This window comes from Macrotis lagotis, chromosome 1 (genome assembly GCF_037893015.1).
Source record: "Macrotis lagotis isolate mMagLag1 chromosome 1, bilby.v1.9.chrom.fasta, whole genome shotgun sequence".
In the NCBI taxonomy this organism is placed as follows: domain Eukaryota; kingdom Metazoa; phylum Chordata; class Mammalia; order Peramelemorphia; family Peramelidae; genus Macrotis; species Macrotis lagotis.
The window spans coordinates 155,939,336-155,960,160 of record NC_133658.1 but is presented as its reverse complement, the minus strand read 5'-3'; the positions used below and the strand labels follow the sequence as shown (position 1 = coordinate 155,960,160).

The window sequence follows — 20,825 nt, the reverse complement described above, 5'->3', positions numbered from 1 at the left end:
TGAGGAGGACCTGAGTTCAAATCCAGTCTCAGACACTTAATAATTACCTAACTGTGTCACCTTAGGCAAGTCACCTAACCCCATTGCCTTCCAAAAACCAAAAAAAAAAAAAAGAAAGAAAGAAAAGAAAAGAAAAAGAAAGAGATTAAATGACTTGCTTAAGGACTCACAGGTAGGTAAAAGTGACAGATGTAGGCTATGAATCCCTGGCTTTTCAAAATCCCACGCTTTTCCTTTCTAAAAAAACTTTTACTTTTTTTAGTTAATGAACATTTAATTTCTCTCCTGTCTACCTCCTTCCTCAATTGTGGGGGGTAGAAGAGAAAACTTTTTTTAAAAAATATGGCCATTATTAACAAATAACAAACAAAACAATCTCTTGCCTTGACCATGCCAAAAATTATATGGCTCATTCCCCATCCTGAGTCTACTGCCTCTCTTTCAGGAGGTAAGTAACATGTTCTATCGCTGTTCTTCAAGAATTGTGATTAGTCACTACATAGTTTTTAAGTTTTTCAAAGTTGTTCATCTTTATACTGTTATTGATATTATATAAATTATTTTCCTGATTCTGCTCATTTGACTCTGCACCAATCCATATAACTATTCCCAGGTATCTCAGAACCTGTTTCTTTCATCATTTCTTAAATCATAATGATGTTCTATTATATTCATATCCATCATAATTTGTTTAGCCATTTTCCAACAGGATCAGCACTCTCTTTTGTCATACAATACTCCTTCCAATGTATTAACTTTGTCCTGTTAATGAAAGAAAAGGAGAGAGGTCAGCTAGATGATACAGTGGATAGAGTACCAGTCCTGGAGTCAGGAGGATATAAGTTCAAAAGCGCCCTCAGACATTAACTAGCTGTGTAACCTTGGGTAAGTCACTGTGTGTGTGTGTGTGTGTGTGTAAGAAGAGAGAGAAGAGAGACAGAGACAGAAAGACAGACAGAGACAGAGAGACAGATGACACAGACAAAGACCTCGATCCAGAGGCACAAAGACAGAGAGAGAGATAAGGAAGAAAAGTAGGTAAGAAGGAAATAAAAGAAGGAAGAAAGAAAAGTTTTACCAGTTATAGATCTTGATCAAAACCAAAACTCCATTGGTTTTCCTATGTTTCTTTCTCATGACCCGAAGAGGGTAGACATTAACCTTTTTGCCTTACCTTATGGTAATAATTATGAGAGCAATCTTTTTTTTTTAGGTTTTTGCAAGGCTATGGGGTTAAGTGGCTTGCCCAAGGCCACACAGCTAGGTGTCTGAGGGCAGATTTGAATTCAGGTACTCCTGACTCCAGGGCCGGTGATCTATCCACTGCTCCACCTAGCTGCCCTGAGAACAATCTTGAAAGAACTTTTAGCCACATATGATTTAACCATGGGAACAATGTGGAATGGAAGCAACATGGGACTAGGAGTCAGGACACCTGATTTCCAACCTTGTTCTGTGATCAACTAGCTATCGTACCTTGGACTACTCACCTGTTCCTCAGTTTTCCCATCTATAAAATGAGGGATTTGATCTGGGTTATTAATTCTTAACTCTAGCATGTTTGATATTTATATAAGTGGTTGGGTATCTTTTGAATACTTGCCAAGAAATGTTTATTTCTAGGATAGAGGAGAAAGAAGATGAGCAACACTTTAAGATTCTTGTAATCCAGAGAGAGAATCAGAAGATTTTCCCCTAAAGATATCCCCACCCTTTTCTTCTGTCCCCTGAGTGAAGGAGGGCTTCCTTGGACTATCTAATAGCTTTGTGGCCTAACAGCTGTCATCAGGTGGTGATACAGAGAACAAAATTAATTGAACCAGTCCTCTCTTTCCAATCTAAAGGTCTGACCTGGATCTCTAAGGTAGTGTTCCTTATTAAACATGAAATAGAGAAACCCTGGAAATCCCAAACTTCCTATCCCTCCAGAAAGAGACTGTGGCTGATAGAGCCACCCAGTTTCCACTGGTCTAGTGACAGGGTCATGGAAGTCTTCCCTATGTGATCCCTTTGATTCTGTGAGTCCACCTCAGTGTCCGAAAATGGCAGAAAAGGGCATTCAAAATGAGATCTGCCTTTGTCCTGCCTGGCTTCTATTGCTCTTTATTTCCCAATCAAAGAGGCTGTTCTTGCAGCTTCAACCAGACTCACAGGCTTGGGGTCTGCATTGTCACTAGGGGGATTTTCTGTCCAGCCAGTGACTGACTTGGCAAGGCTTAACTTTAGTTATTATAGCACCTCTGGGAGAGAGAGATAAAACAGAGAAGCAGCTGTTGCAATCTTGACTAAACGGGGCTCTGGTAAAGCAAGCTTGAAAATGGACTATTTAAGAGGTTGGGATGTCACAGGTTTGATTGCAGAAGTGGGTAGTGGTGGGGGGAATCAGTGGATTGTAGATTGTGTTTGTCAGTTGGCTAAGAGGGTCAGCATGTGTGTGTTTGTCTGTGTCTGTGTGTATGCGCGGGTGTGATTGAGGTGGGCTGGGAAGGGGAGGGCTGTGTGTGTGTATGTGTGTGTGTATGTGTGTGCATGTGGCTGTGTGTGTGTTCACGATATATATATACCAGTGTGACAGAGACACAGCCTAACGGAGCCACATAACAGAGAGAGCCCAGCTCCTGGCAGCATTCAGGTAGGTAACTGCATGCTAACCCTAGCAAAGAGGCAAACTGCTTCTCACTCAGACCAGAGGCTCAGCCTTGGAAAGGGGCTCCTCTTTCCTTAGACTAGCATCTTTCTGTTCTCTGGATGCTTGGAGCTCTTTGGGGTTTGGGACTTTGCTTTTTTCCTTGTGAGAATATTTTTCCTCTCCTCCCCCACCCCTTTTCCCAATTGTCTTATTGTAAACGTCTGGATTTAGGTTTGAGTTTTTCTTCCCAAGGGAAAGCTGTGTTCTGGATAGAAGATGGTCCAGCTTATTCTCAGGAAATGAGGTGGTTGACGGGCTGAGGAAAAGTTTCCTTGCCCCATTTCGGTTTCCCTTGAAATCTTGACTTGCTTCGAGATGCTACAGGACAGAGGGAAGATCAGGGATAAGGGGGTGTGTTCGGGCTTATCTTCTGGGTTTTCTGTTCTAGGATATTAAATTAGACTCTGCCGTTCCTTATAAATATTCCTTATAAATATTATGGTCGCTTCTTTCACCCTCTTATTTTGTGCTGATGCTAATTTTTATCGGGCTTTTAACTTGATGCAAATGTTTGGGTTTGAGTTCTGAATCCTGAGGGACTACTTCTGGTTCACTTGAAAAGATTCTGTTTCCTGATCAGAGCTGTTATTATGGGAGAGGGGTCATCAGTAGCATAGGGCATAGGAGCATGGGGTAAGGGGGTCATACTCCATGTGAAAATTGTTGAGTCCGGCTGTTGGCACCTCCTTCTCACAAGGGATCTTTGAAGGGGTGACCTTGCCTTAGTATTCCCTGAGTCATTTTGCAGTAGCTTTTTTCTTCTTTTTCCTTCTCTTATCTTCAATTTTTCTCCCTTCAAGATAACATTACTTTCAAGAAAGCAAGACATTCTGAAACCTCTTCTTTTTTTCTTGCCTCTCTCTCTCTCTATTTCCTCTTACTCTTCGAGTATCTCTTTCTCACCCTCCCTTTTTTCTCTTCCCCCAGTGTCTCTACCGAAAGGTATGTGCTCTAAAGCTTACATCATATACGAATTCCCCGAGGGGAATTTTTTATTTGGGGGTGGGGTGGGCAGGATGGTTTGGGGTAATGTACTATTTAAAGCAGTTCACCTTGAGCTCACATATCCTGATAGTGGGTTTAAACATCTGTGTTTATTTTATTCCGGGAGTACATAATTGGTCCAATTATAACCAATAAAATTATCTTGAAGACTAACAAAAGATGTGCTTTTGCTCAGCATTCAATGGTAAGAATGCCTAACCAGAGAAAGCTGCCAGTCCTCACATGCATACACACACACACACAAATCTATAGATCTATACATATATGTGTGTGCTTATATGTACATATATGAATATGTATATTTGCATGTATGCTTTATTTCCTGTCAAAATATCAGAGTCCTGTCTTTCCAGCTGTCTCTGGGTGCCCAAGCATATCCCATTTCCTCCCTTGCAAAAGTGTCGCAGGGAAATAGCATTTACAAAAGAGCTGGGGACATGAAGCATCTGAGCCTTCTCTCTTGTATGTCTAGGTGCATTTAGTGAAAAGTGAGCAGAAGTCACTTAGCCCTTTGAGTTAAGCAGAGCCCCTATTACAATAAGAGGGCTCCCCAAGTTAGTCCAAAGAAGAGGGGCTGTTTTATCTACTGCCTGTGGAGGGCACTGTGGGATAATGCCACAGTCATTTCCAGTAACTATTTTTTTTTTAGAGCTGAATGGGCTGTCAGGTCTTGAATTATCAACTAAGCTGAGGGCACTCAGGGATTTCAAAATTGCAGGCAAATTTGCATTGTCACTGAAGAGAGTAATTGCAAAATTAATCTCAAAACCGTGGTCTCTAGATCTTATGGTGGAAGCTGCCTGGCAACTATTGGACATTCAATCAGTCAAGGGTCTGTTGAGTTTCTGCTATTCTTCCAACTCTTGATGAGAATGCAAGAGAAACATGAAACACTGAACCTTGCCCTCTAGGAGCTTACAATCTAGTTTGAGAAGATAACAATAACACAAGAGAAATTTTAAAGATTTTACAGGAAAATACCTGAAAACTTTTGGCGAGATCAGTATGGAAAATTCATGGCTATGGGAACTCTCTTCACCTGATAACTAATCCTTCTGTTATTTAGTATATACATCCTAGGGAGATGACTGAGGTTCCATAGAGGTTAAATGAATTGCACAAGACCACACAGTGTCAGCGTTTGAATTCAGGTTTTCTTGACTATAAGTCATCTGAGTTGAGTTCCCTCTATACTAATATGTAATTAAGGGGTAAGCTATATAATAGGGCAGAGGTCAGGCAATTTTTTTTAACAAAGGGGCCATTTTTTGTGATCAACACATAAATATGAAAAAACTATATTATATACATATATAAGAAAAGTATAACATTATATACAGTATCTTTTAAAACTAGCAAATTCACAGCTTATATTTTATATTTTTAAGTTCTTAGTATGAAAACAAATTAAACATATATGTATTCTTTGGAAATAATTTTGGGTAGGATTGGATTACATGTTATATAGCTCTTTATATTTTGGTTGATCCACCAACCTCATTTGTACCTTTTGAACATTTTTATTATTTTGTTAATCCATATAACACAATGAAAATAAAACAACTGATGCCTCCAAGAGGCCTGTTTTATAATCTCTGTGGGTTGAATGCCTAGGAATTGGAGATAGGGAAATCCCAAAAGGGGTGCTTCTAATCTTCCATTAACACATTAGTACTAAGAATTTATCCCATTAGCTAATTAGCACCTGAGAGGCAGCAGAAGCCTGATCCTGAGGGGAGAAGTTCTGAGACTGAAGAGTTGGGCTGAATGGAGAGAAGTGTTGGGCGGGGGGAGGTGTATCCAGCTAAAAGCCCTGGGCTAGGGATTTCAAATAGGGCTACCTGCTTAAGAGAAGTGACCTAAACCTGTGCCTTAAGGGAGGCTGTGTGTTTTGGGCAAGCGGGTTTGAAGAAAAGGGATGTGACAGCTCTAAATCCAAATCTTGTTGGTCTCTAAACCTAGTGATTCATTGTTTGTCCTTGGTAAAAAGCTTGCCCCCTAATAAGATTAGTCCACACAAACACATTCATTTGTCTAATTTGGTGAAAGGACTGCTATGGCTCACCTCTGGATGTTCAGAACAGACAGGCATCAGTGGGATTACTGTTGGAGGAGGCTTCCTGGAAGAGATGGGACATTCATTGAGCACTAAAGGAGGGGTGTGGAATCCCTGCTTGACCTTCCAAGGGTTCTTAAGCTGGAGTTATGAGTTTGTGTGTCTTAAAATAAATATTTTACTAACCATATTTTAATGTAATTGTTTTTCTTTGTAATCCTATGTAATTTAATTTATGAATTTAAAAATTTTATTCTGATAAATGATCCATGGGCTGTCAAAGGGGTCCTTGATGGGGGAAAAAAGCTTTAAAAATCCATACTTCAATCAATGAACAAGAAGCATTTATTAATCCTTTACTATGTGTGGGCTCATTGATTGCCAGGCAACAAGCATTTATTAAGCAAGACCCCTTCCACCCTGATCAGTGATAGGAGGGAACAAAAAAAGATGGACTTCTCAGGTTTAAGTAAGAGCTTTTTCATAACTGATGGCAGAACTACCCTGTATATTAAGTAGCCTCTCAGGCTCTAACAACTAGGGGAAATTACTGACTTCTACAAGAAATCTTTTCCTGACTCCCTCCAGCTGCTTTTGACCTCCCTTTTACAACTACCTTGGATTTATTTTGTATGTATTCTACATATTTTTATCCATCTACATGTTGTTTCCCCCACTAGAAGGTATGATCCTTGAAGGGAGGCAAGTTTCATTCTCTGTGTACTCAGAGCTTAGATAGGTATCTGGAATATATAGGTAGGTTGGCTGATTGGTTGGTTGGTTGGTTCTTGTCCTCTGTGAGTGAAGAAGGCCAAAAATGACATGATATCACTATGTTAGAGACAAGTTACAGTATGTCCTATTGTGGTCAGCTTGGAATGTTCTACCACAGGTCAGGCACAAATAGTCCGTATAAACACAGTAGGAACTTAAAAAATGATTGTTATAGAGGCAGCCAGATGGCACAGGAGATCCAGGCCTGGGTCTAGAGTCAGGAAGACCTGATTTCAAATCTAGCCTCAGAAACTCACAAGACATTTAGCTGCTAACTGCCCCAATTTCCTCAACTATACAATGGGGGAAATAATAGAATCCACTTCCAAAGTTTTTTGTGATAATTAAATGAGATCATATTTGTAAATATTCCTGAGACAGAATATGTTTAACAAATGCTTGCTTTTTTTGTTAATTGATTGAGGAATCAAAATAATTAAGGCCATGGCTGATGTGTAATTTGCCATTTGGGGTCTGCCAGGTAGTGTAATGGATAGAGTGCTGGACCTGGGGGCAAGAAGACTCATCTTCCTAATAGCCTTGACGTTTATAATCTGTGGGATCCTGAGCAAGTCATTTAACTCTGCCTCAGTTTCCCCATATGTAAAATGATCTGGTAAAGGAAATGGCAAATCACTCAAGTATCTTTGCCACAAAAAAACAAACAAAATAATGGAGTCACAAAGAATCAGCTACAACCGAACAACAACAAATTTGGAATATTTTAGGCTTACAAAATGATTTATCCTATGTACTTATTCAATAATACAGGATGAAGATAAATGGACAAAGTCAGTGGCCTTCAAGGTAGTCTGGATATCACCATATCAAGTATGAAAGTATAAATAAACATGTTGTGTCTTGGAAGCTTCCTTTCCTCAATCTACTAGGATATATAACAGCCAAGTGGCACCTACCTCCTTAAGGATATATTCCCAGATTTCCCCAGTTCCCTCTCTTATAGCCTTTGCACTTTACAGGAGGGCATGGTGGAGTGTCGACCTCAGTTCAAAACCAGCCTCAGTCATTTACTAGCAGTATGACACTGGAAAAATTTCTTAGCCTCTGTCTGCCTCAGTTTCTTCTTCTATAAAATGGGGAGAATAAAATTTACCTCTCAGGGTTGTTGTGAGGATCTAATAAGATGTCATTTATGATGAAAACCTTAAAAAACTATTTTCTTATAGCCCTTTATCCTTTTTGTCTTATATTGATTCAATTAAACACTAATTAAGCACCTACCAGATATTGTTCTAAGTAGTGAGGATATAAAAAAAGGCAAAAGACAGTTCCTGCCCCTAAGGCACTGACACTCTTGTCATCCTCTTACTGGATTTTAACTTCTGGAGGACAGTTCAAGTCAAATCAAATTGACATGTGCTTATTAAACTCTTATTATGTGCCAGTCATTATATTGTATATATGTTATATATTATATTTTCAATCCAAGCATTGGAAATACAAATACAAGCAAAAAGACAGTCAAACCCTGCCCTCATTAAGCTAACTCTTCAATAAGAGAAAGATAACAAACATTAAAGGAAAGTGAAAATCAGACAAGGTCCCTATCTCATTCATCTTTGCTGCTTAGCACCTCAACAGTTCACAAGACTTGTACATAGTACAGAACTGGATGGGTCTCATGCTCAGGTGGAGACACATAACTGATAATAATGCAAATCATTTGCTACAGAGATCTGGCTTGAATTGTAGGGAAATCTTGGCAAAATGAATCCTCTTGGACCAAGTTCTGCAGTGCTTGTGCCATCACTTAAACAAAAAGTTGGCTCTGGTTTCCTTAAATATTGGCAGTGGGCAGCTAGGTGACACAGTGGATAGAGCACTGGCCCTGGAGTCAGGAGGGCTTGAGTTCAAATATGACCTCAGACATTTAATAATTACCTAGCTGTGTGACCATGGACAAGCCACTTAACCCCATTGCCTTGTGGAAAAAAAGAAAAAAAAAGAAATACCCTCTCATTTTTATAGATGAGGAAATGGAATAAGGAAGGGAAAAGACTTGTCCAAGGTCACAAAGCTATTACAGAATTTCAGAGTTGGAAGGGACCCCAGCAGCTATTTAATCCAAGTGGTACCTGAATTAAGAATTCTTTCTACCATATGCCTGACAAGTGCTTTAACAGAATTTTCTTGAATAACTTAACTATGGGTGAATCCATAACCTACTGAGACAACTCATTCCACTTTCAATTAACTCTAACTGTCGGAAAGTTTCCTCTAACACTGTATACTAGTTTTTTTAAAAAACAACTTCCATCAATTGTTCCTAGTTCTATCCTTTGGAATCAGAAATATTTCTTAAATACCTACTGTGTGCCACTCACTGATCAAGACCCTCAGGATACAAAGTCAAAAGTAAAATTGTCTCTTTTTTTCAAAGGGGTTTGCATCATAAAATACTCACAAAATAAATTCATGGTAAAATGAAGGAGGTAGGGGGAGGTCAGTAACACTTGGAGAGAATTAGGGAGAATTAGGAAAAGTTTCACTGGTCTAGACGCTATCACTTGAGTAGAATTTTATTACAACATGCTTTTGTATTCATCCTCTTTTGTCTGACATTGCTTCCATCTTCTGTATGTCTTTTTTTTAAAATATAAGTGAATAACCTATACAAAGGCTCAGAAGCAGAAGGACTCAGTTCAGAAATAACAAGAAACTAGTTTCATTGCAAGGGAAGAATATGAAATAAACCTGGAAGGGTTGGCTGAGTCACTGAAGGCAAATCATGAAGGACTTATAAGACCAATATAAGGGGTTTGCATTTTATTCTAGAGGCAAAGGGAAGTCATTAAAGGCTCTTGAGTGGTAGAGTAACATGACCAGAAACATTTTAGGAAGATTATTTGTATAGAGGATGGATTGGAGAGGAAAGAGACTAGAAGATGTAGGGGCCAGGGGGAAGAGAGCTTGAAGAAGTTTTGCAATAATCCAGGTGCTAAAGACCTGAAAAGTTGGTGAGCATGTGAGTAGAAAGAAGGTGAGATAGGGATGTTGTGAAAGTAGAATGTTAGAATGGGTAGAAAGTAGAATGACAAGACAATTGATTGAATGTAGTGGGGGAGGAGAAGGTTAGAGTGAGAAGAGTTGAGGAGGCTGCTGAGGTTGTAAATCTGGATATTTGAAAGGATGGTAATGGCCTCAACAGGAATAAGGGAGGAAGAAAATACTAGAAGGGGGAAGAGGAGAGGAAGGAGGCAAAGAGGAAATAGAATGAGTTCCACTTTGAAAATGTTTAAGTTGTCCACAGAACATCCAGATGAAGATTTTCAACAGACAGTTGGTTATGTAGGACAAGGATTTAGGACAGGGATTAGGGTTTTGTTGGGCTTTTTTGTTGTTATTGGTGGTTGTGGTCATGGTTTTTGAGGGGTAGAAGGAAATGAGTTTTGAACTGGACCCAAATGAAGAAGGTTTTTTGGTCATAACTGAAAACCCCTCTTCCTAGATTCTTCATTGAAAACCCCCTTTTTCTAGTCTCTCCTCTCTAAACCTGTAGTTTCAACACACACACACACACACACACACACACACACACACACACACACACACACAGAGATACAGATTTGTGCTTCCTGGCACCTGACAAGTTTGAAAAGCACTCTATATGGATATATTGGATAGAACATGGCACTTGGAGTCAGGAAGACTCAAGTTTGAATCCAGTCTCAGGCACTTATTAGCTCTATGGAACTAAGCAATTTACTTAACCTCTGTATACTTCAATCTTCTCATCTGTAAAATGGGGATAATAATAACATCCGCCTTACAGGTTTGCTGTGAGGATCAAATGAGAATCTGCAAGTATTCCCATTTTACAGTCAAGGAAACTGATGCTCAGGAAAGTAAATGAATTGCACATGGCTGTACATATTACTAGTAAGTATCGGATGGAAATTAATCCTAAATTTTCCTAACTCTCATGTAGCATTCTGTCTACTACACAATGCTGCTGTATAAAAATCCATTAACATAGTATTTGTGGAAGAAGGGGAGAGAGAGGATGTTTTACTTGAAGAATATTTGGAAACTAAAAAAACCAGGAGCAGAATAATTGTAGTCATTTGGACACATTGAAGATTTCATGAACTTATAAAACTGGAAACTGGAAAAGATGTTAGCAATAACCTCATCCATTTTAATAATTTTCCAAATGCAGCAACCTAGCTCCAGAAAGGTTAAATGATTTGTCCTAGATATAGATGATGTTTTTCTAATATCTAATTATGAAACTGGAAGGGTAAAGTTATAATGTGAGAAAGTTCAGTTACACAAACATCTGTTGGTAGTCTCATCTTACTGATGGCAGAGCATGAAACTAGGTCTTGTCTTGCCTTGCCTTGTCTTGCTTTGCCTATGGCTTTATCACTCATAAAGAAGTGAGATCAATACAGGAGCAACTTTAACTCAAACCAACATGGAAAATATGATCTTAAATTATATAAAATAGTGATATAAAAGTGAAAGAAGAACTTTGGGAGAGAGTGAACGTGTTATCTTGGCATTCATAACAAAAAAAGGGGAGTCATTAAAGGCTCTTGAGTGGTAGAGTGACATGACCAGAAACATTTTAGGAAGATTATTTATATAGAGGATGGATTGGAGAGGAAAGAGACTAGAAGATGTAGGGGCCAGGGGAAAAGAGCTTGAAAGCAAACAGAATGAATGATTTTCCCAGGATCATACAGCTTTTAAGTATTTTAGGTTAGATTTGAACTCAGGATGATGAGTACTTGACCTCAGGCTCAGCATGCTATCCATTATGCTACCTAATTGTCTAAAATCAAGTCTAAGTTTACCTCTTGGCAACTTCCATCCTAAACAGCAAAAGTTTACTTACCTTTGTATATATAATAGCTTTTTAAATACTGGAAAACAGCCACCAGGTACCCTCCTGAGTCTTCTCTTCCCTAGGCTAGACCCTCAATTGCTTCAATCAGTCCTCATATGGAATATTCTCCAGTTCTTTTACCATCCTGATAAACTTCTTCTGGAAATGCTCCAGTATGTCTATGTAATTAGTGAAATATGATATTCAAATATGAATACAGTAATCTAGACCTGTCCTGAAAAGGAAAAAAAAATAAGGGAGAATTATCAGTTCACTTGTACCCTTTGGACATGATGTCTCTTTAATGTGGTTTAGGAAAATAATAGATTTCTTGTCTGCCATGTTATACTATCAACTCAAATTGAGTTTTTAGTCAACTATATCCCCTCAATATTTTTCAGGCAAGCTGTTACCTAGCCATATTTCCTTCATTCTATACTTTTGGTTTTGCTCTTTTTGAATCCAGTCACAGAACTTCATCAGGCCAATGATCTAGAGGAAAGGTTCTTAACCTGGAGTGTCTTTTTAATTTTTTTTAAAATGTGATAAATATATTTAAATACAATGATTTAATTTGTAATTCTGTGTATGTTATTTTATGCATTTAACATTATTCTGAGAAAGGGTCATAGACTTCACCAGATCACCAAAAGGATTCAGGACTCAAAGAAATGTTAAGAAATCCTGTTTCAAACCCTGATCTTTTGATTCATGGACACTCTACAAGTGTTGTGTAATTTACAGTTTGATGATTACTACATATATGTCTTCATCCAAGGTCATCTTAATGTTCCTTGAGGTACTTCACTAGAGTCCTTTCAAGTCCACAGTGTCCCATTAATGACAACTCTTTGACATAGTACATTCAACTACCTCCAAATTCACCTAAATATAACATCATCTGGCCTCTATCTCTCTCTTTATCAACAAACATACCCTAACAGAATTTATTAAATTAATAGATCCTTGATTTATTAGTCTAGTAACCCATTTGAAAAAGAAAATATTAATCTGACATTATCTGTTCCTTGCAAAACTGTACTGGTTGTCAGAAATTACCAATTCTTTTGTAGCAAGATAGCCCATAAATAATGTTTCTTCTTGAATGAAAAAAAGAAGCAAAATGAGCTGAGCCCTACATCCTTCTTATGTCACTATCATCCCATCCACCATAAATAGCAATCTTTTCCCCTTCTTCATTCCCCTATTGCCTTCAATATATTATTCACATAGTAAATAAAACCTTAGTTGTTCTTAGCCTTTACTTCCAGTCTCAATCATTCTGGGATTTGCCACTCTGGCTGGACACTATTCTAATAAGAGCATATTATTCTTCATTATTTACCCCAGTTACATGGTCTTGCTTTTATTTTCTCTCTCTCTCTCTCTCTCTCTCTCTCTCTCTCTCTCTCTCTTTGAATTTGTTGATAAGTTCACTGTCTAGTCACATACAGTAGGTCTCTTTAGGTACTGTCCCTTATTTGCCTTCACCTCAGAATCATTTTGCTCAAAACTTCAGAATTTCATTCTTGAGAGTTTCCCAACTGTCTTAGGGTCATTTCTCCTTCAAAAATATTATAATATTATGCTTTCTTGAAATTTGCTCCCCCCAAAGCCTAGGACCAATATTAGAATCTGTTCATCTTTCCTCTTCTCCTCTATCAAGATGCCTACAAAGACACCTATGTCTCCCATGCTCTTAAAACCCTCTATTAATCATAGCCTCTTCACTAGCTATTATTCAATATCTCTCCTTGTTTTCTTGGTTAAACTCTTTGAGAAAGTCATCTATACTAGGTGACTCTGCTTTCTCACCTCTCATCATCTTCTAAACCCTCTTGAATTTGACTTCTGATCTTATTATTCAATTGAAATTATTTTCTTCAGAATTGCCAATAGTGCACCTCTAAAAAATACCCAAAGTTTATTGAGAATATTTTTGGCTAATATGAAATGATTTTGATGGTTATTGCTTTATAACATACTTTGCAGTCTAAATGTGCTATTCCTCCTTCATTCCTAAATATTTTTCATTATTTCCTTAAGATTCTAGATTTTTGTTTCTCCAAATGAATTTTTTTATTATTTTGTCTAATTTTGTGGAATATCCCTTTGACAATTTGAATAGTATTACATTAAAACTATAAATTAACTTTGACCAATATTGCTATTTTTGTTATATTGAATTGTACTTTATTTTTTTAAATTAAATCTAAAATTCTAAAAATTTTGGTATCTTTTTCATCATTCATCCTTTTCTTTCATATTATTAATAATTTCTATGATTTTTTTCTTCAACCTACTCATTATTGAGTAATTCATAGTTGTCTCCATTTCTCCATTTGTGTCTGCATCTTTTGTTTGTTCCCTGAACTGATTACTAATTTTTTTTTGCATTATGGTTTAAAAGGCATGTGTTTCAAATCTGGTCTCAGACACTTAATAATTACCTAGCTGTGTGGCCTTGGGCAAGCCACTTAACCCCATTTGCCTTGCAAAAATCTAAAAAAAAAAAAAAAAACAAAAAACATAAAAGGCATGTGTTTACAATTTCTACCTTTTTTATATTTATTTTCAATATCTCTGTGCCCTAATACATAGTCAATATTTGTATAGATTCCATATACTGCACACACACATACAGACACTCATTCTGTGTGTATGTGTGTGTGTATTCTTAAGCAGTCCTACTTAGAAGACACCATGTGTTTTAGCTCTATTTTCTTCAGAAATTTATTCAATTCCATAATTTCTATTTGTTTTTTTCTCTGTTAGATTTTCTAAAGCTTAGAGACATCAACATCTTTTGCTATTATTGTATTACTGTCTATGTCTTCTACTTCACTTAATTTTTCCTTAATCAATGTATATGCTAAGGCTCTTGTATCGTTATATTTAATATTGAGATTAGCTTACTGTATATAGTTTTCCTGCTTATCTCTATGCAATGAATTTCTGGTTTGGCTTTGATTGCAAATCTTGATTTTTATGGAGGTTTACCTGCACAGTGTATCAGTATTTTGTTCCAGCTCCTCATTTTAATTCTGTGGAGAGGTTGAACTGAGTTGAGTAGTGTTGTTGCCACAGAATGGTTGAATGAGTACAGGAACAGTGTGTGCTAGCAAAGACGAGCAGCAATGAGGGGGGGAAAAAAGCATGGAGTGGATCTCAGAGCAGAAGTCTATAGGTGCTTCCCTGCCAGAGTCTGGTGAAGGGGGGGGGGGGGGAGGGTGCTAAGTGAGCATCATTAATGTTGGTACTAGGAACATTAGGAATTAGGGATGGAGCCTTCTTTGCTATCAGTAATTGGGTTATAATTGGAAAATGTAGAATGGGATTCTTGCCTGACAGGAATTAATTTGAAATATAGAAGAAATGTGACATAGAGAAGAAAAGGAAGAAAAAGAATCAATGAATATTTGAAACTATATAATAGGTATAGGACTTTTTCATATAAAGGAGTGAATCGGACTCTCTTGGTGGGAAAGAGATTTTTTTTTCCTTCCAAACATAACATAGATCCACAGATTTCACCAAGTGAAAGGAAAAAGAATGACGCAGTGGTGATTCTTTGCTGACTGACAATGAGTCAGATATTTGTTGACCTGATAGAAACAACTAAGATGTCTGCTTTCCTCTGGGGTATAATAGAGAGCCTCCCCAGAAGGTTTACATTGATACCCACTTCTATTGATTCATATAGGGACCAAGAATATCACCCAGAGAATGGACACCTTGGATGATTTCAAATGACCAGGCCCAGATAACTTGGAGGGTACAGAAAGAATTAGCAAATGTAATTTCTGGGCCACTATCAAGAATTGTAGAATGACAAAGATTGTTTTGATTATCCTCCCCCAAAAGAGGGGGGAAACAGATTCTATAATCTAAAGACCTGACATTCCTAACAAAATTTTACAAGTTTTTATTAAAGATCTAGTTAATGAATATCTACTGATTATAAAAAGTCATCTTGGCTTCATCCAAAGTAGATTATACCAAACTAACTTTATCCTGTTTTTGTGATAGGTTTACTAAACTAGTAGAACAAGGGAATGATGTTGATATATTTTACCAAGATTTTATCCAAGTATTTTACAAAATACTTCATATTATTCCTGTGAATAAGCCAGTGAGGTGTGGATTATCCTATAGTAAATCTAGGTATATTCAGAATTAATTGAGTGGTAGACTTAAAAAATTAGTAATTATTATTTCAATGACAACTTAGAAAGAGGTCTCTAGTAGAGTGCCCCAGAGATGTGTTCTTGGCCCTGTACTGTTTAACATTTTTATAAATGACTTAGATAAAAGTATCTATAACTTGCTCTGTCAAATTTTTACCTATCATAAAACAAGGACAGATAACTAACCCACTAGATGACAAGTTTGAGATCCAAAAATTTCTACAGATCAGTTAGTTCTACTTTATTAAAATGAAAATTATTGGGGATAAATATAAAATCTTGCACTTGGATTCAAAAATTCAATTTCCCATTTACAAGTTGGCAGAGATAGATGGCAGTTTGTTTGAAAAAGATCTGGCACTTTCAGAGTACCAAAAATTCAATTTGCATCATTTGGCGTCAATAAATGCTAATGTGATAGTCAAAGAGCAGCAGAGAGTCTAGGATATTGCTTGGAAAACATCCTTAGGAATCTGACCAGGAGGGTAAAAGATCTTAGGATCATTCTCATATGAGAATCTGTTAAAAGATTTGGGTATATTTAGCCTGGAGAAGATAAAATTTAGAGAGATCATGATAGGTACTATCAAGTATTAGAAGGGTTGTCCATGTAGAAGAGTAATTAGATTTGATCTGCTTGACCCCACAAGATAGACATAGGGTAAAATAAATCATCCAACAAAAATTCATTAAATACCTATTGGTATTTAATACACTATTGTGTGCTAGAGATAAAAATACAAAAAAAAAAGAATCTTTCCTTCCTATTACATAAGGGAAGATAACAAACTGTTAGATGAGGCAATAAATATTTATTAAGCATTTTCTTTGGGTTAGGGGATGTGTAAAGCACTGGGAATACAAATACAAGTAACCTTCCCTGCCCTCAAAGAGCTTCCATTTTAATAGTAGAAGACCCCTGTAAAAGAAAACTGAATATGGAAAATGAAAGAAAAGTGCTATGACGAAATATGGAAAGTCAAAAACAAGTTTGATCAGGTTTGATCCTTCTTCAAAATGATGGATACAGAAGGAACTCACAAATAGGAGACTGGGACAATATGGAGGAGGAATGTTCTGAGATAATAAGGCAACTGCAGAATAACAGAGATGTCTGGAGAGTGGGAGTTATAGTAGCGCAGAATTGGAAGCAACCTAAAGAAAAGTTTCCTATTGGTTGAAAGCTGTTCCAAAAAGAAATAGGCTGCTTTGGGTTGTGTGACCTTGGTCAAGTCACTTAACCCTGGTAGCCTCTCATCCAAGGCCATCTCCAAGTATCCTGAATCATATCTGGCCACTGGACCCAGATGGTTCTGGAGGAGAAAGTGAGGCGTCTGACTTAGCATAGCACTCCCTCACTCAAATCTAATTCATGTGCTTGTCATGACATCATTTTCCTGATGTCATGGTCTTTTTCAAGAATAAAGGATAAGCATTAGGCTGCCTTGGACAGAGGGGGAGGGATTGGTTTTCTCCTTCATAGAGACCTTCAAGCCCAGGTTAACAAAAAAATTGATCAGATGTATTGTCAAGGATATATTCAATTATATATTGGTTGCATGAGATGGACTCTGAGGGCCTTCCTAATTCTAGAGTTCTGTTTGTTACCAATGTGTCTGAGCAGGGAAATCTCTGATGAGTTCATATCTTAAACGAACATCTGTAAAAGATGAAAACAAGGACACCTAACCAAGGACAAATTCAAAAGAGTGTCATCAACCAGTCAGAATAGTGCCTAGCATGAGTCCAAAATGAAATGAGGTTTATGAAGGGTAAAGAAGACAACAAAAAGGCTATATTCTAAGCAAAAAAAGAAAAAAGAACAGAAAAATAAAGAAATATAGACAGACTTCTAGAAAAAATGAAAACTGAAAAAAAGACAGAATCAGAAGAATGGAGTACATGCTGACTAAGACTATAGAAGAGGACAAGTTGAATGAGAATGAATAAAGAATCCTAAGAAAGTGATTGAAAAATTATACTTTATATGTTTAAATTAAATAATTTAAATATAAAAGATTAGTTGGTTATGCTGGTGTCCAATAATTAGATTTAAAATAAATATCTATTTTATATTAAATGGAAGGGTCAAATTCACTCTTTGGTAAAGGTTGTATAATGTAAACAGATGACAAAATTAAAAACTATTTCATTTCTACCTTCCTCTATTTTCCCAAATAAGATGAGTTTTCTCCAGGCTGAAAACAAGAGAGTGGCAAAAATTTCCCAAGAGGGAACTGAAACTCAAGAAGAGTAATCATTGTGTAATGTAAAAAAGTGTGAAATTCAAAGTCAAAGGATCTAGGTTAAAATCCTGACTACTACTACTACTACTACTACTACTACTACTACTACTACTACTACTACTACCACCACTACCTTTAGCAGGGGTAGTGGATAGAGCTTTAGTCCTGGAGTTAGGAGAATCTGAGTTCAAATCTAGCCTCAGACACTAGCTTTGTATCCATGGGCAAGTCATGTCACCCTGTTTGCCTCAGTTCTCTCATCTGTAAAATGATCAGGAGAAGGAAATAACAAACCACTCCAGGTTCTTTGCCAGTAAAACACCACATGAAGGTACAGAAAGTTGGACAACAATCAATAATAAACTTTTAGTAACTCACTTAATTTCTCTAATAACCCTATCTGAAGAATTAGGGAATTGAATTAGATGATCTCCAAGTTTTTTCAATTCTGAATGTATGAGCTGTAATTCTATTAAAGGGGATTGCTTTGTGAAGTTCTATCTAAATGTCACCTATTATTATTATTGTTATTAGGTTGGGTTTTTTTGAGGCAAATGGGGTTAAGTGGCTTGCCCAAGACCACACAGCTAGCTAATTATTAAGTGTCTGAGGCCGGATTTGAACTCAGGTACTCCTGACTCCAGGGATAGCACTCTATCCACTGTGCCACCTAGCCACCCCTATTTATTATTATTATTATTATTATTATTATTATTATTATTATTAAGTAGCATGTTTTGTTTTTTTGGTTTCTGTTTTTTTTTTTTTTTTAGTTATTACAAGGCAATGGGGTTAAGTGGCTTGCCAAGGCCACCCAGCTAGGTAATTATTGTCTGAGGCCAGATTCAAACTCAGGTACTTCTGACTCCAGGGCTGGTGTTCTATCCACTGCACCACCTAGCCACCCTTGAGTAGCATATTAAACTAGATAGATCTCAGATTGTTTCCAGTTCTATGATTCTATGATTAAGTACTGGGTAATGATGTGCTGTTTTGTTTTTCCTATGAGAAAACGATAGTACTGTGCTTTAAATTTTATTCTCAGTAGTGCTAGTTTGGACTGGGTCATTCATATTGTTCTTTCCTGATTTCCCACTATGATTAAAAACATGCCTTTTAAGATTGACTAGGATGAAGAATCTGGTAGAGATTGTGTCTAAGGATTGTGGTGTGTGTGTGTCTGTGTGTGTCTGTGTTTGTGTGTTCACAAATGCTTAAGGAGGCCCACCGGATCTGTATGGCAATGAAATATGTAGCTTTAATTCTACTACAAACATGTTTTAACCACTCAAACTAATCATCCTAACTTTATCATGAAATGATCCCGATATAGATATCCCTAATAATTTTTTTAAGCATGAAAGGGAAGTCAAGCTGGATCTAAAACAATTGTACTGGATGTTTTTCAACATCCTCTTGAAAGGAGAATCTGAACAGTCTATCAGTCTCTTCCTCTTCTAAGGCATTTCCAAGGGGTGTGCTGAAGCTAACTCACTCTGGCTAAGCAATCTATTGTTAAATTTTCCGTTTGAGAATTTACACCTCAGAAATACACCATAAGTCAGGACTTGATTGTTTTGTTGATTTTCTAGAAAAAGGAAATAGACAAGATAATGTTGATTAAAATAATGTATGTAAATAAGGTAGATTACATTTTAAAAGTATTTTGTGGTTTTCAGAGACCCAGCTGTTAAATATTTGCCAGTATATTCCTGCATTTCCCCAGGTCCTTCCTATGTGTAAAGAGTCCTTAGCCCAGATGCTTTCCTCACTAAACTGCCTTACCTTTTTCTTTCAGTGACTCCTCTCCAACCTCCAACAACATGAAAACCCTGCTCTACGACCTCATGTTGCTGGGTCTCTTCTCCAATGTTTTCAGCGATTGTCAAAAGGATTGTTTGACATGCAGAGAGAAGCTTCATCTAGGCCAGGACGGCTTCAGTGTTGATGTAAGCAAGATCACACCTCGGTGTTCTTGAGCCCCTGCAGAAAGTACTGTAATCCTTTGTCACCTTCAATTCTCCCAGTCTGGAGTTCCCACAACCCACAACCCTGGAGATGCCCCTAATCTGCAAGTACACATACAACATTAGAATATCCTCATCAGTCTATTTTCATCATACTTATCCTCCTCAAATCTTAGTTTTTCAGTTTAATGTAACAAAAATTGATTTTGACAAGGTTAATTTTTATAGTAATTCCTTTCTCAACTGATCCCACCAAATAACAAAGAAGAAATTTGCTTCTCTTCTGGCATTATATTTTAATTTTTAAATAATTCAGTTAAATGAATATTATTAAGCACCTAATACATGGAAGACCCTATGCTAAGCCTTAGGAAGAAAAAAATTGGATAAGACTCAACCCTTACCCTCAGGGAGTTCACTATTTTGTAGGGGAGAAAAGACAAGTATGAAGATAAAAATGATGTAAATTAGAATATGACAATTGTGTACTATGGGGGCAGCTAGGTGGTTAAGGCATTTCTAAATGTTATATATTATTATTACTGGGTAGCATGTTAGACTAGATATATCTCAGATTGTTTCCAGTTAGTGGTTAGAGTGCTAGACCTGGAATCAGGAAGACTCTCTTCCTGAGCTCAAATCCAACCTCAGACACTCATCAGCTGGTAACCCTGGGCAAGTCATTTCTCCTCGTTTGCCTTTGTTTCCTAATCTGTAAAATGAGCTGGAGAAAGAAATGGCAAACCACTTCAGCATCTGTGCCAAGAAAACCCCAAATGGAATCATAAAGAATTAGATACAGGGAGTGGCTAAGTGGCTCAATGGATAGAGCACCGACCCTGGAGTCAGGAGTAGCTGAGTTCAAATCTGGCCTCAGACACTTAATAATTACCTAGCTGTGTGGCCTTGGGCAAGCCACTTAACCCCATTGCCTTGCAAAAACTTTAAAAAAAAAGAGTTGGACACAACTGAAACAACCTCAAAGTATGTACCATGGGAACAAAGAAATGGTTACAATAGGGAAGATATTAATTGCAGCTGAGAGCATC

At 37.2% G+C, this 20,825-nt stretch overlaps 1 protein-coding gene across 1 annotated transcript in view; it reads left to right on the top strand.

Annotated features, from left to right (window-relative positions):
- Positions 1 to 2,578: 2,578 nt before the first annotated feature.
- PNOC (prepronociceptin) overlaps positions 2,579 to 20,825 on the top strand; it is a 47,830-nt gene continuing 29,583 nt past the window's right edge. The window contains exons 1-2 of the mRNA XM_074225421.1: positions 2,579 to 2,632; positions 19,608 to 19,758. Of these exons, the coding sequence (XP_074081522.1) occupies positions 19,633 to 19,758 (126 nt within the window). The 5' untranslated portion in view covers positions 2,579 to 2,632; positions 19,608 to 19,632. The remainder of the gene's footprint in view (positions 2,633 to 19,607; positions 19,759 to 20,825) is intronic.